Raw genomic sequence first — 15885 nt, 5'->3', positions numbered from 1 at the left:
AATTGTGGAGGAGGTGAAGGTGTTTGAGGGAATAAACATCCTCATGGGTATCCTTCATTTACCCTCTTATCTTGACTACTGTTCATCCGATCCAGCCTTAAAAGTGACATGTGGCAGACACTCACATAGACAGTTCATGCATATCTATGGACACTAAAACACCATGCCACGAAATGAGGAGGAGTTGTGCAGTTGCGCTTGTGTTCCAGCGACCAATCACAATCTATTCAACATGTACGTTTCCACGTAATGTACATGAAACGATGGTGTGACAACTTTCATTGTTTTGAATGCGGTTGTGGCCCAACTACTAGGACTACGTTACACCTAGGGAGTCTTGAGGAATATGTCAAATGATACGTCTGATTGATCAAACACAGCGCTTTCTTAAAAGGCATACAAATGATCTTGCTGAACAACTGTCAGAGCCTTGCGCCCGCTGTGGATGATGGTCCCATTAAGGAAATACCAAGAATATGCCTGATCAAAACCAATACCTGAATGGTAAAAACGGGCTCTTGTCTGGGGATAATTATTGTTTAATCTTTTTTTAAATATTAAATGAAAATACTGCACTTGAATTTAGATACGTTTGAACAATATAACTACAGAAATTCGGAAAAGCTTTATATGCAACTCTAGGACATCATATTTACGCGACGATAGATGTTGTAGGCCCCAAAAGCTATCGAGGAAGCCATGGAGTCGATGAGACATCGCAAATCAAGGCCGCGGTCTCGTTCAACTGAAAAACAGAGGAAAAAATCTCGCAGTAGATCTAGGTCTTCGGAAGACAGGTCAAGAAGAAATCGTTCAGCGGGAAAAGACACCAGAAGGCGAGTACGGTCGCAGAGCGATAGTTCACAAAGCAGCAGCGGGTCCGCAGGCCCCTACAGGCGGGCAGGGCGAAGGAGTCCTAGCCCAAAATCAAAATACAGAAGCAGGTAAAGTTCATTTTTCAGCTGCATGTAATTCATTACTAATCCTAGTTAATTTTATCCTCGAAAAAGTTTAGACTGTAAACAATGTTATATTTTTTATACTGTGTCCTTACACACATGAAGACCTGCGTAATATACAACTTCAGCTAACTCCACGTTTTCGATCTACCCGTAGTTCCGAGTCGGATGAAGACAGTGGAAAGACAAAACTGAAAAGTAAGAAAAATAAGTCTGGTAGGGATGAAAGACGAAACAGAAGTGCATCCTTGTCTGGTTCAGATTCAAGCGTGGACAGACCACAACACCGTGATGGAAACAGTCATGAAAAGAGCCGCAGGAGGAGTGCCGATAGAGAAAGCAGAACTCCCAGCAGAGAACGACAGTTAAAGAACAGGGAAAGAGAGAGAAGTCCCGAAAGAGTAAGAGGCCACAGGAGTGATGAGCTTAATACCAAAGACAGGAGGCGGGAAAGAGATGGGAGAAGTCGGGACAGAGAGAACCGACAGAAGCGGTCAGTGTCAGGTTCTTCTGATTCTTCCGAGGAGTCCAGCAACGGTGAGAAGTCGTCCTCTCGGGCCCAAAACCCAAAGGAAGAGAAGAAAAAACAGAGAGAAATGATGAAAGCTCTTGAAACGCCGGAGGAGAAGAGGTCCAGACGTTTGGCTAAGAAAGAAGCTAAAGAGAGGAAGAAAAGAGAGAAGATGGGTTGGAGTGAGGAGTACATGGGCTATACAAATGCAGACAATCCATTTGGTGACAACAACTTGCTGGGAACGTTCAAATGGCAGAAGGTATTTGATTTTAACAAGTTACTGTTTGTAGATTTAATGGTATTCAGCGGTTATATTTTGCACTCAGTGAGTGCAACATATGGCATCTGTGTTTCCTTTTTTTTTAAATACCATATGGTAATTTAAAGGCTATTTCTGAGGAAAAGTGTTTTCAAAGCTATTTGAAGTATTAGAGTAAGTTTGATTTCTTCATTAGGCTTTGGAGATGAAGGGAATTTCTCACCTGAGAGAGAAAGAGCTGAAGGACAGAAACAAACTCATCCAAGAGGATAATCGCAGAGAGCTGCAAAAGGTTTGAACACTTCATGCAAATTATGTCATCTTACCTAAAACATTGAAATATTTACAGTGAAGGTCAGCTGCATGTAACGTAATTTTCTGTACGTCGCAGGTGAAGCAATTGCGTCTGGAGCGTGAGCGTGAGAAGGCTATGCGTGAGCAGGAGCTGGAGATGCTTCAGAGGGAAAAGGAGGCTGAGCACTTCAAAACATGGGCTGAGCAGGAGGACAACTTCCACCTGCACCAGGCAAAGCTCCGGTAAGCCACCCATTGCACTGGAGCCTCACTTAACCTGTACACTAGTCTGCAAATGTAGGCCTGAGATGGACTGCAGTACCAATGTTGTGGACTTGTACGTATAGGTCTAAAATCCGCATCCGGGACGGCCGGGCCAAGCCCATCGACCTGCTGGCTAAATACATCAGTGCCGAGGATGATGATCTGGCCGTGGAGATGCATGAGCCATACACCTTCCTCAACGGCCTCACTGTCACCGACATGGATGATCTACTGGAGGACATCAAGGTAAGTGTCTGTATATGGCCTATGCTGACCAGAGCTTTGTGCATCAGTGGTCTGTGTGTGGTATCAGTAGTGTTAATCTGCATCTTTGCATATGTAATCTGTGGCAGACACACATGCCTAGCCATTGAGTTACTTCAGGTTTATTAAAGTCTACACCGTAGTCTTCTGCTCATTGCCGTATGTGTGGTTGACTTTGATTTAAATTGTATTATTTGGGGGGCACTGTGGTGCAACCAGTAGCCCCGACCACATTCGGGCTTGATGGCCACAGGTTCGATTCCGGCCTGATATAATTTCTCGTGTCCAGTCCCCACCTCTTCCCACTCTCATTTCCTGTCCCAGTCTTCACTTCAACTATCGATTAAATGCCAAAAAGCCCAAAAATAAATCTTTAAATTGTATTTCTTTTGTACAGATTTACATGGAGTTGGAGCAGGGCAAGAACGTGGACTTCTGGAGGGACATGACCACCATCACGGAGGATGAAATCAGCAAACTGCGCAAATTAGAAGCTTCAGGCAAAGGACCTGGTACTGTCACTATGAGATCATATTTCAAAACAAGATAGCTCTAATAAGTTCCCTCCTAATGTAGGAAGTGCTAAATGGTATCAGATCAGGAACTTAAGTCACTAAAGACAAACTAGTATGACTAGATATGATCTAAAGGACAAGACCAATCACAGAGAGGAAAATGAATGGGGAAGTCTGCAACGCTAAACATGGCAGATTTTTAACTGGAAATCTTGCCCCGTCTTATTAAGAGCCAATCACATTGTTGGAAACGACATGAGTGACGTTTCGCCTCACCTGAACGTTCTGTTTAAACGCGGATTCACCTGATGTACTTTTAAAATTCTCACCATCCTGTGTGGAGGTTACAGACCTCTCCCCATTCATTTAGATAGAACCCTGATCTTGTTAGCCTGAAATAGCTGCCCAGGGGCGTAACCAAGATCGCTACCGAGTTTGGTATGGCTTAGTCCAGACCTGGGCAAAGTGCGGCCCCTTGGCTGTTCCTGACCGGCCCTCGGAGGTCAATGGTAAATTAGGAATCAAACGTTAAACGATAAAAAAATGTATATTACTATTCATTTGTGTACATATACTATTGCATTCCAAGCTTGCTCTCATGTGTGTGTGTGTGTGTGCCATGTGTATTGGTCGTCTGGGCACACCTTTTTCATGCTTTAAGTTCAGCCTATGGGTCCGGCCCTCCACAACATTCCCAGTATCTCGTGTGGCCCCTTGGGGAAATGAATTGCCCACCCACCCCTGACTTAGTCTATAGTTAAAGGGTTTGGCAGCAGTTCCTTTGTGTTGTTTCTAAGCCTTTGTATTTTCTTCCTTCTTCTAGGGGACCGTCGTGAAGGTATCAACACATCTGTGACCATAGACGTCCAGGCGGTGTTCAGGGGGAAGACTTACAGCCAGCTGCAGGCCCTGAATCTGAACATCGAGTCCAAGATCCACGCCGGGGGCTCCAACCTGGACATCGGCTACTGGGAGAGCCTGATGCAGAATGTACGAGTCTACATGGCTCGTGCCAGGTCAGTAATGACACACACACACACACACACACACACACACACTGGGTGAGGTCATGCTTGCTCTCACAAAGATAACCTTTAATATAGGTTAAGGCATGCTTAGTGCCATCATGAGTGGCATGGATTTGTAATAAATTGATGAAAGTGAATGTAGTATAAATATAGTGTACAGTAGTGCCCTCATATCCATATGTTCCAAGACCTAACGCAAATAGTAGCAAACGCCATCTATAACTTTGATAAATGAAGCTTTATAATAGGTATGTATGTCCATGAAAAATGTAAAAAAAAAAATATCAACAACAATAACTAATAGAATATATGAGTTATTAAAACAATTATAACAATCCAGTTTTTCCATGGTTACAGGATCAGTGGATATGGGGGTTCCACTGTTTGTGTTCTCTGAATATGTATTCATGACTTCAGTAATCTCAAACTATTCCATGCTTCCTTTCTCTGTGCGTTAAAAGATTGATTAGTAGTAAGGTTTGGCTTTCTGCACTGACCCACAGTACATAATCTAAGTGTTAAAATGAAGGTGTGTGTGCGTGTGTGTGTGTGTGTGTGTGTGTGTGTGTGTGTGTGTGTGCCCCCTGGTGTGTGTAGGCTGAGGGAGCGCCATCAGGAGGTGCTGAGGCAGAAGCTGTATAAGCTCAAACAGGAGCAGGGAGTGGAGAGTGAGCCTCTCTTCCCAATCATCAAGGAGGAGGAAGAGGACCTAGAGTGAGTTTGCATCTCTCTTTGTCCTTCCATCTTTCTGTTTGTCTTCCTCTACCTAGATAACCATGCAACCATATGGACTTCAAACAGGAGGATTATGAAATCTGTATAGCGATGGACACAATTGATGTCTGTCTTAAGCTCACTCATTGTTATTGTCTGCATACTGTCTCCAGTTTAGATGTTCTATTCTGTATGACCTCTGTATGACCTCTGCATGACCTCTGTTTGACCTCCTTTGCCCTCTTTTGCCTGTTTGCTTCCCAGAATGCCAGGCGGGTCATCAGAGGCGGGCCCCTCCCGCAGCGCCTTGCCCGGGGCCTCAGAGGACGCGGAGGACAAGGGCGCGTCCAGGACTCACGGAGACGACAGCGAGAAGGAGGCTGAGGACGAGCCCTCCACCTCGTCGGCCGCTGAAGGAGCCAAGGAGGGAGAGGGCGAGGGCCAGGAGGGCGGCGCCACTGAGTCGGTGCTGACGGAGGATGACCTCATCCAGCAGAGCCAGGCGGAGTACGACTCGGGGCGCTACAGCCCCGTGCTCCTGACCAACTCCGAGCTGCCGCTGGACGCACACGTCATCGGGCTCGACGACGACCTGCAGCGCCTTCACCTGGCCCGGCGCCAACTACATCTCACAGGTGAGTGGACCCGCTCACTCACTCGACAACACACACACACACACACACACACACACACACACACACGCCAACTACATCTCACAGGTGAGTGGACCCGCTCACTCACTCAACAACTTACAGTGGAACTCACACATACACACATACACACACTCAACATCATACAGTAGAACTCACACATACAGTACCAGTCAAAAGTTTGTACAAAACTTCTCATTTGTGTTTACTCTTATGATTTTCTTCATGGTAGATAAAACTTTTTTTGTTAAGTTCATCAGTCCATATGTGTTCTTTCGTAGTTTAAATGTCTTCAGTATTAATCTACAATGTAGAAAATAATGAAAGTAAAGTAAAAACACTTCTCTGGAAAATGAAAGATGTGTCCAAACTTTTGACTGGTACTGTACACACATACATCATACTCATATGAGTTCTGAATTAGGATGCTTCTCTTTTTGGATTCAGACTTAATTAGTCACAAAGGCAATAGTGTGTGTCATTAGACTAAACCACTTGCCTAAGGAGACACACCTCAGCATACATTCACTGGCACCGTAGTCTGCCAATTTAACCGTTAACAGTGAAATGTTTCTTAGTTAAGGTGTACATCCTTATGTCCATCTTGTTGTCCTGACCCCAGTGATTTCAGTTTGTTTATTTGATGAAGAGGGACATTGTACATTAATAAACATTAAAATGTAAATGCACCCAATTGTAGCCAAAAGGCTAGTTTCCATTGGCAGTCCCCCTGCCACAGTGAAAATGGCTAAACAACTTTAAAAAGGCATTAACATATCAAACATAACATTGACAAAATAAATATATATAAATATTCTCATGCCCTGGTTTTGTCTCAGGTGATGCCAATGACCATGCAGAAGAGGCGTTTGTGCGGCGTGCCAAACAGGGCATGGGTGCCGACGAGGCCCAGTTCAGCGTGGAGATGCCACTGACGGGCAAGATGTACCTCTGGGCAGACAAGTATCGGCCCCGTAAACCGCGCTTCTTCAACCGCGTGCACACCGGCTTCGAGTGGAACAAATACAACCAGACGCATTATGACTTTGACAATCCACCGCCCAAGATTGTGCAAGGCTACAAGTTCAATATCTTCTACCCGGACCTGATCGACAAACGCTCCACGCCGCAGTACTTCCTGGAGCCCAGCCCTGACAACAAGGACTTTGGCATCCTCCGTTTCCATGCTGGACCACCGTACGAGGATATCGCCTTCAAGATTGTCAACCGTGAGTGGGAGTACTCGCATCGCCATGGTTTCCGATGCCAGTTTGCCAATGGCATATTCCAGTTATGGTTCCACTTCAAAAGGTACCGATACAGGAGATAGATCAGGTGGACCACGATACTGTACTTCATGTTGGCCTAGCACCAGTACAGTTCTAGCTCTGTTGAACCTTGTTTGGCTTTATGTGTCCTTCTCTCTGATGGGGAGTAGTATAGTGTGTTTCTAAAGGGACCAGAGGATGAAAAGCCCTATCATTGTCAGAGCAGAAGTTACACTTGTGCAGATGTCCTCATTTTGAAACAAAAAGGTGGCTTTGATAAGTAGTCGAGGTGTAGGGGGGGCTGAGACTCTAAAAGTGGCCTCTCTTTAGAGGCAGTGTAATGTGCTGTGGGTGGGTGGGCTGTCCATCACTACCCCTATATGAGTCCCATGTCTGGAGTAAGGTAGAGCTTTGTGGCAGTGAAATGAGGGAGCACAATACTGCACCTAGTGGCCCCATAGCTTGTCCCCTCCACATTTGTAATACGTATGTATTTTTTTTTCTAAATCTGTAATTAAAGATATCTGTTGTTAATCTCATCTTTGTCTCTCTTTACGCCGCACATAACCTGTTCTTTAAAATCAGACGCAGAACAAAATGTTAAGAATTGAAGGGCAGATCAATGTGGTGTGCGCTCCAGACCTGGCTGTTGGACTTGATGGATTTCTGTAGCGCTGCCTCCTTTAAGCATGTTCATACATGGCCCCCGTGTTTACAAAATAAGAGAGGCAAGTTTAGGTAGATGATTCAATTAGTCGTGTTTAATCATTCACAGTATTGACTCAAAACTCAACACTACTTTCAACCCACATAGTAACTGACCATATCTAGAACTGGATTTAACCACAAACGCACTAGTCAGTCATCTATTCTGCTCATCATAAAGGCTCAAAGAAAATGTCCTCAGGAAAACTTTTTTTTAAACATTTCTTTACAGTTTGACAATTTTTATTTGACTTCATGAATGCGAAGTTCCTGAACATATCCACACCTTTTAATCAAATGAAAAGTAATGTGAAGTTTCTGAACATATCCACACCTTAAATCAAATGAAAAGTAATGTCTAACAAAGTACAAAAAAAGTCCAAAAGGCTCCTTTTTGTTTGACCCCAAACAAGATTTCATACACAATGGAAAAGGCACAGTGTCCATCATCCGCTCCACAATGAGTGAATGAACCCACAGCTTAGATGCTGGACTCCTCAGTGGAGTGGGCCTCCATTGTGAAAGCGTGCTCCTGATTGCCGTGGTTGTTGTTGCTGTTCCCAGCTGGGACTGGAGCTTTCTCCTCGGCGCTCTGCAGCGGCTCCAGTGTGCTGGCCACCTCTCCCTGGCCTCCCTCAGGGTGCTCCTGTCTTCTCCCTGGCCTGCAAGGCAGCGTGAGGTGGCCTTTATAGTAGTTCCACGCCACTAGTGCAACCAGCGCGACCGACAGCACCACCACCAGGACCTGCATGCCCACCATGCCCCCGGTACTAGACTGGGCCTGAGGGGAGGTGGGCAGCTCCAGTCCTCCCCTCCTCCCGGTCCCCAGGGTGAGTCTGTACTCGGCCTCCAGCCTCCGGTGCTCGTGGCCGTGGGCGCTCTCCACGGACCAGCAGGAGTAGTGGCCCGCGTTGCCCGCGCTGGCGTTGAGGATCATCAGGCTGCTCCTGTGGAAGTGATGCTGCCCCGAGCGCACCAGGGCACGGCCGCCCACGTGCCACAGCAGCTGTGCCAGGTTAGAGATGGGCTCACACGCCAGCTTCACATTGCTGCCTGGCACGAAGGTGATGTTAACCAGCTTGGCCTTTCCTGTGAGAGGGATAAGGATGTTTAAGCAATTTCAAAGGGTAGTCCACAATACATTATTTCTCAAATCTGAAACAGGCAGTTTCCCCCCTCCAGGTGACAAAGATTACAAACCACCATACATAATGGTTTGCAGAATGTATAGTATACACCAACTCTTTATTTCAACTGACAGGTTGTGTAAATGTGCAGAGGTGCTAGACGCTGGTCTGAAAGAACACATTTCAGATGTTCTGGACTTTTCCACTCATTCTCACCACTGGTAAAACCAGGCACACTAATGTATTGCTGTCAGTTGCACTTGAACTTATTTTGACCCCTTAGACCCTATCAGTATGTCCATGGGCTTTAGTCTCCAGTGAATGTGTTGTCCACCGTCAAGCATGTATAGCACTGAGTGAATGAAATATCAACAGTAGACTGAATACACTAATGCATATATAGCACTGAGTGAATGAAATATCAACAGTAGACTGAATACACTACCTGGAGGGGGGCAGGAAGAGACATCTCCATCCTGCAGATTCTGAATCACCTTACTGAGGGAGACATGACAGAGAATGAGACCTCTCTAAGTGCAGTGTGAGGAGGCAGTATGGTCCCACAGTAGACATGGGTAAATGTATGTTCTTTAAGTGCACTGGAGGAGGCAGTATGGTCACACAGCAGACATGGGTAAATGTGTGTTTTCTAAGTGCAGTGTGAGGAGGCAGTATGGACACACAGCAGACATGGGTAAATGTGTGTTTTCTAAGTGCAGTGTGAGGAGGCAGTATGGACACACAGTAGACATGGGTAAATGTGTGTTTTCTAAGTGCAGTGTGAGGAGGCAGTATGGACACACAGTAGACATGGGTAAATGTATGTTCTTTAAGTGCACTGCAGTACGAGGAGGCAGTATGGTCCCAGGGCAGACATGGGTAAATGTATGTTCTGAGGTTGGTGGCTGATGGTACCTGTCTCCCTGAGAGTGCTCTGGGCTGAGGGAGGAGCACTGTGAGGAGGTGAGGTCCCACACACAGTAAGGGTCCCGGGCCAGGACACAGTCTCCACAGGACCGGTACCGCCCACAGGAGCTCAGAGGCATCTGCACCACGCCCACTTCAGAACCCGCAAACAGGTGACCCTGGACACACACACACACACACACACACACACACACACACACACACACACACACACATGCCGGTTACTGGTACAGTACGCATCACAAACAGGTGACCCTGGACACACACACACACACACACACACACACACGCTGGTTACTGGTACAGTACGCATCACAAACAGGTGACCCTGGACATGCAGTACGGATCAACACTGGTTACTGGTACAGTACGCATCACTAACATCTCTACATATTTCTTAAGCACCTTTCTGGCAGGGGCCAAGGAGCTTTTTAAACTGAAGACAAAAGATCATTTTGGATGAAACTTACATTTCTTCCTCCAAAATGAGGTGCACCAATGCATACTGTTCCTATACTTCAGTTTGATCTAGATAGTTTCAACAGCTGGTGGCTATGGCGTACCTTGCTTTCAGAGAGCCGAAGGATCTTGATCGCCTCGGAAGGCTGGAAGAGTTGCACCTCCTCGATTATGAACGCCTCTCCAGCGCCGTCTTTACCGTAATGGACAGCTTTGAGGATAGAGCCGGTCTCTGTCAGAGGTAACATGTCTTATTAGCTCGACCACAGCAACTCTGTTCTCTCCACTGATCATGAGACAACATTTCAACTCCATGCAGTGTGTGTGGTAGCAACATTCAAATGAATTATGAAGTCTGGATGTTTAAGAGTACTGATGAAAAATAAGTATTAAATTATACAAACAGTGCTATTATAATATTATCTTCACATATTTGACATGAACAAACACCCAATACATAACAGGCTCATGTATATATGTCAGACATCTATATTACCTGTTCCAATAAACATGACATGGTAACTAGCTCCATCCAAAGCCACTACACTGGCTACCACAATGCGGGTGAATGCAGCCCCTCTCTTCACCAGTAGGGGGCGGTTGTTTACTGGCTGAATCTCCTGGTCCATCAGCGGACGATCACGGATGAACTGCAAGGTCTTGTCTGGCAGCTCCAGCGAGCTGTTAATGCCCATCTTACGCGTTGCTCCGTCGATACACTGCAACCATTCAAATGTATAAATTAGATAATTAGTTTGACAAAACAGCAGGTACACGTTTTTCAGGGGTGGAGAAACCTGATAATTCAAGAATAATCTATTGATCAGCCTTTTTTACTGAAGGTAGAACATGAACTAATAATACTAATAATAATCATAATTTATGGTAAAATGTTTAGGATAACAGAACATTCAGTGCAACAGATAGATAGGTAAAACATGAAAGGGAAAGGATGGGTGGGGAGTGGACATGCGTCAGGCAAGCCTCACCGCTCCTGGTCGAGGGGCGGGCAGATCGCCGCTGAACATCACCCACTTCACAAAAGAGGTTTCCACGGTAACCGGCGTTTTGAACTTTCCCTCAGTAAACACTTGTTGTATATCATGCATGCTGTAGACACACACCGCTGAGTAGTCTGAAGAGTCCCTGGCAAACAAACAAAAAGAACAAATCGTTTGTCTTTACCACCAAAACCACCTGGTCTTCAGCTTTAGTAAAGTATCAGTGACCGTTCTGCATTGCAGGCCTAGTTATAAAGCACCTCTCCATCATATCACATCACATTTATGTAAGGCTCTGGTCAACCCTCTAAAGAGTTGTTATCGATTTACCTCAAACTTAAGACGACATTGGCACAAAAGTCTTCATACTTTTTAATGCACTGTATTATGTGTGTTGTATCTTTTTGTTTTTCTCTATTTATTGTTTTTAATAATTGTATGTCTGTTACTTTATATGGAACTTGGTGTCTGAAATAAAGAATAAATAAAATAAAATAAATAAAAAATATTGATATTGATGGCATATATTAATAGTAGGTAGACACCGTGAGGCATGAGTGAATTGAACTCTCAGTGACTTTGAACTTAAACAGTTCTTTCAAACTTAAACAGCTCACTCACATCTGGGGGGTGAAGACAGCGTAGAATATACATGTAGACCAGTCGGCGGGGCACGAGCGGAACACGTCCTGCACTAAGTAAGGCAGCTGAGACTCCAGGACAGGGCAGTCCAGACGCGCTTTTACAAAAGATGTCCATTTCCTCTGGAGGGTCCTTTGTCCGCCTATGTCACCCTGTGGCAAAGAGATGAAACAAGACTCTAAGCATGTCAGGCAAACTGGGGAAAGAGATTAAACAAGACTCTAAGCATGTCAGGCAAACTGGGGAAAGAGATTAAACAAGACTCTAAGCATGTCAGGCAAACTGGGGAAAGAGATTAAACAAGACTCTAAGCATGTCAGGCAAACTGGGGAAAGAGATTAAACAAGACTCTAAGCATGTCAGGCAAACTGGGGAAAGAGATTAAACAAGACTCTAAGCATGTCAGGCAAACTGGGGAAAGAGATGAAACAAGACTCTAAGCATGTCAGGCAAACTGGGGAAAGAGATGAAACAGGACTCTAAGCATGTCAGGCAAACTGGGGAAAGGTGATCTTTTCGTTCTGTTGATGCAGGAAACAATTTTGTGAGTTTGCATTTCAAATTCAACTGACTTATTATTATCATTGGCTGGAACTGTATGGAAAAAGTATTATTGGGTCGGGTTTTATTTCACTGGTTTTGTCATTAACCAAGGAGTGTGTTCGCACCCAGTAACCGTGGAGTGGATTGTGTTCGTACACAGTATGTAAATAGTGGCTTGCCATCCACTGCTCCAGCCAATCAACATATTGCCACAAGTGTATGGAACGGAGGGGTGTAATTTGATTGGCTGTTGAACTCAAACATCAACATGAGTCTTTAATTGCTTCAGTATTAATAATTATATAAAACAGTCTTTGACCACAGCTGATTTCAAGTAATTGCAAAAATTTTGATGAGTGCATGAAGTAGCCTACCTTGCAGACCCTTGATGAGTGCATGAAGTAGCCTACCTTGCACCCTTGATGAGGGCATGAAGTAGCCTACCTTGCACCCTTGATGAGTGCATGAAGTAACCTACCTTGATGAGGGCATGAAGTAGCCTACCTTGAGACCCTTGATGAGGGCATGAAGTAGCCTACCTTGCACCCTTGATGAGGGCATGAAGTAGCCTACCTTGCACCCTTGATGAGTGCATGAAGTAACCTACCTTGATGAGGGCATGAAGTAGCCTACCTTGAGACCCTTGATGAGGGCATGAAGTAGCCTACCTTGCACCCTTGATGAGGGCATGAAGTAGCCTACCTTGCACCCTTGATGAGTGCATGAAGTAACCTACCTTGATGAGGGCATGAAGTAGCCTACCTTGAGACCCTTGATGAGGGCATGAAGTAGCCTACCTTGATGAAGGCATGAAGTAGCCTACCTTGCAGACCCTTGATGAGAGCATGAAGTAGCCTACCTTGCACCCTTGATGAGTGCATGAAGTAGCCTACCTTGATGAGGGCATGAAGTAGCCTACCTTGATGAGAGCATGAAGTAGCCTACCTTGATGAGTGCATGAAGTAGCCTACCTTGATGAGAGCATGAAGTAGCCTACCTTGATGAGTGCATGAAGTAGCCTACCTTGATGAGGGCATGAAGTAGCCTACCTTGATGAGAGCATGAAGTAGCCTACCTTGATGAGTGCATGAAGTAGCCTACCTTGATGAGAGCATGAAGTAGCCTACCTTGATGAGTGCATGAAGTAGCCTACCTTGATGAGGGCATGAAGTAGCCTACCTTGATGAGGGCATGAAGTAGCCTACCTTGATGAGGGCATGAAGTAGCCTACCTTGATGAGGGCATGAAGTAGCCTACCTTGATGAGGGCATGAAGTAGCCTACCTTGATGAGGGCATGAAGTAGCCTACCTTGCAGACCCTTGATGAGAGCATGAAGTAGCCTACCTTGATGAGTGCATGAAGTAGCCTACCTTGATGAGGGCATGAAGTAGCCTACCTTGCAGACCCTTGATGAGAGCATGAAGTAGCCTACCTTGATGAGTGCATGAAGTAGCCTACCTTGATGAGGGCATGAAGTAGCCTACCTTGATGAGGGCATGAAGTAGCCTACCTTGATGAGGGCATGAAGTAGCCTACCTTGGTAAGGGCATGAAGTAGCCTACCTTGATGAGAGCATGAAGTAGCCTACCTTGATGAGGGCATGAAGTAGCCTACCTTGATGAGGGCATGAAGTAGCCTACCTTGGTGAGGGCATGAAGTAGCCTACCTTGATGAGAGCATGAAGTAGCCTACCTTGCAGACCCTGGCCACCCGAGACACAGCCAGCTTGTGGTAGAAGTCGTATTCCACAGCGGTCTCACTGAAGAACAGGTAGATCTTGTCATCGTCTCCATCGGGGCTATTCTCACTTTCTGGGATATGGTCCATGTAGATGAAGTTAGGCTCTGCAACCAGGAGAAGCTTGTTTTTGTTAAAAACACATTCAAAAGTATTTAACCTCAACACCTCGCCACTCTTCTCTTCTGAAAGCAAAAGCATAGTTATTTAAGGATGAAACAGTTCTGCTAAAAGAGTGTCAGTTCACTTTGATCACTTCCTTCTTCTGTTGTCACTGGTTATCACCCGTGAACAGTCAGCAGTGTGACAACTGTCCAAAACTTATAGACATTCAGTCAACAGTGTTTAAACTGTCCAGTCTACAAATTGTTCAAAATATATCAGCAAAATAGTTTAATGTGGTTAATTAAGAGAAGTAACAAGGACAGAGGTGCAAGTAAGATGAGCTGTGGTTAGAACTGTATAAAATGGGTTGGAGGAGGCTTTGTCCTCAGTTGAGATGATCCATGGGCATCCCCTTATTGTAGCTTATCAATTACAATTGTTTTTAGACAATTTATATAATTCATTAATACATTATGTCATTGCTCAGAAATCCATTACAGATGATGTAGGCCTAGTACAGCTCGAAAAAACCTGAACCAATTACTTACATATTAAAAATGAATTTCAGAACAAACAAATGCATTGCATGTACTTCTCATTAGGTCATTTTGTTCATTAACAAATGCTGAGCAGTGTCCCTACCCATGCTGAGACCAAACCTATGCCCTTGCTTTAACTGTATGCTGTCAGTTCACACTCAAGCCACCAGCTGTGTGCGTCTGATGACTCTCACACAGTGAACTCTAAACTGAATTAAGCATGTTGTCGTCTCACAAGAGAAGTTCTCATTCTGTATCCTGTTGTATTTAGTTTCAAATTCTATTTTTAGATCAAAAACAATTATCGAATAACGGAGCTGCTGATTATTGACATGGCTTGAACTTAAGCTTTACGATATATATAGGGATTGCTTTTCAATCATTTGCAGTAAATTAAATGACTAGTAAGTCCGATGCTGCAAACAGAATGGACATGTTTATCTTGTGGCCACAGTGATGCGAATTCATTTGAAAAAATATAATGTTTGATTCACAGACGTGTCAGACTTTTCCCCCAAATAATAACACAAGTTGAAATTTTACATTATTCATTATCCTAGGTGATAGTGCCAGAATGTGAGGAGAGTTTTGCCAAATATAACAAAAACTGTTAGCTCATTGCTTGCTCCATCTTTACATCTCTCCATTGAGAAATCGTTGGAGAACACAAATCCAAATGCGACATCTCACCACTGAGCCAGGAGCTCTTGAAGTCGGTGCGGATGGGGTCGGTGCCAAGGGGGTCGGGGGAGCTGCGCATCACCACCGGCTCAGAGCCCAGGAAGTTCATGGAGGTGGCAGAGTACAACTCACCCTCTGACAGACCAGAGAGAGAGAGAGGAAGAGAGAGAGGGAAAGAGAGAGAGAGAGGGGGGGGGGGGGAGATGGAGGGAGAGAGAGAGAGAGAGACAGAGAGAGAGAGAGAGACAGAGAGAGACAGAGAGAGAAACAGAGAGAGAGAAAGAGAGAGAGACAGAGAGAGACAGAGAGAGAGAGAGAGACAGAGAGAGAGAGAGAGAGATGGAGGGAGACAGAGAGAGAGAGAGATACAGAGACAGAGAGAGAGACAGAGAGAGAGACAGAGAGAGAGAAAGAGAGAGACAGAGAAAGAGAGAGAGAGAGAGAGAAGGTCTTTAACGGGTCTCGGAGACTGTATTTCAGTGCTGTTGTGGATGAGAAGCCCTCTGTACTCACCGACCCACACTGAGGAGTACTTCTGGAAGGGGTCGAAGGGGCACTTCCCTTTCCCATCCTCTCGTTCATTCTGCAGAGTCAGCTGTCCATCTTTGTAATCCTGCCAAAGAAAAAGAATGATATGACTCTGGGAGCGTTGGCCTGCTTGTGTAACACATTGAAAGGAGAGCCTGAGG

General features: G+C 45.2%; 2 protein-coding genes across 2 annotated transcripts in view; one reads left to right on the top strand and one right to left on the bottom strand.

The window, feature by feature from the left end:
- Positions 1-699: 699 nt before the first annotated feature.
- On the top strand, positions 700-7257 carry cactin (the record flags this gene model as incomplete). Its single annotated transcript, XM_080859732.1, has 10 exons — positions 700-944; positions 1117-1732; positions 1929-2024; positions 2124-2269; positions 2374-2536; positions 2952-3066; positions 3893-4085; positions 4695-4811; positions 5076-5446; positions 6301-7257. 10 exons carry the CDS (start codon positions 700-702, stop codon positions 6789-6791), a joined length of 2553 nt encoding a protein of 850 aa, XP_080715858.1. The 3' UTR covers positions 6792-7257.
- A 658-nt stretch (positions 7258-7915) lies between these two features.
- sema4e (semaphorin 4e) overlaps positions 7916-15885 on the bottom strand; it is a gene marked incomplete at both ends in the record, with an annotated part of 11374 nt that continues 3404 nt past the window's right edge. The window contains 10 exons of the mRNA XM_080859271.1: positions 7916-8523; positions 9007-9059; positions 9477-9646; positions 10052-10179; positions 10444-10666; positions 10937-11093; positions 11570-11742; positions 13827-13978; positions 15206-15331; positions 15710-15809. Coding sequence (XP_080715397.1) covers positions 7916-8523; positions 9007-9059; positions 9477-9646; positions 10052-10179; positions 10444-10666; positions 10937-11093; positions 11570-11742; positions 13827-13978; positions 15206-15331; positions 15710-15809 — 1890 coding nt within the window. The remainder of the gene's footprint in view (positions 8524-9006; positions 9060-9476; positions 9647-10051; positions 10180-10443; positions 10667-10936; positions 11094-11569; positions 11743-13826; positions 13979-15205; positions 15332-15709; positions 15810-15885) is intronic.

This window comes from Sprattus sprattus, assembly GCF_963457725.1.
Source record: "Sprattus sprattus genome assembly, chromosome: 20".
Taxonomy (NCBI): domain Eukaryota; kingdom Metazoa; phylum Chordata; class Actinopteri; order Clupeiformes; family Clupeidae; genus Sprattus; species Sprattus sprattus.
Note: the sequence above shows the minus strand (reverse complement) of the source record. Positions and strands in the feature narration are given on the sequence as shown.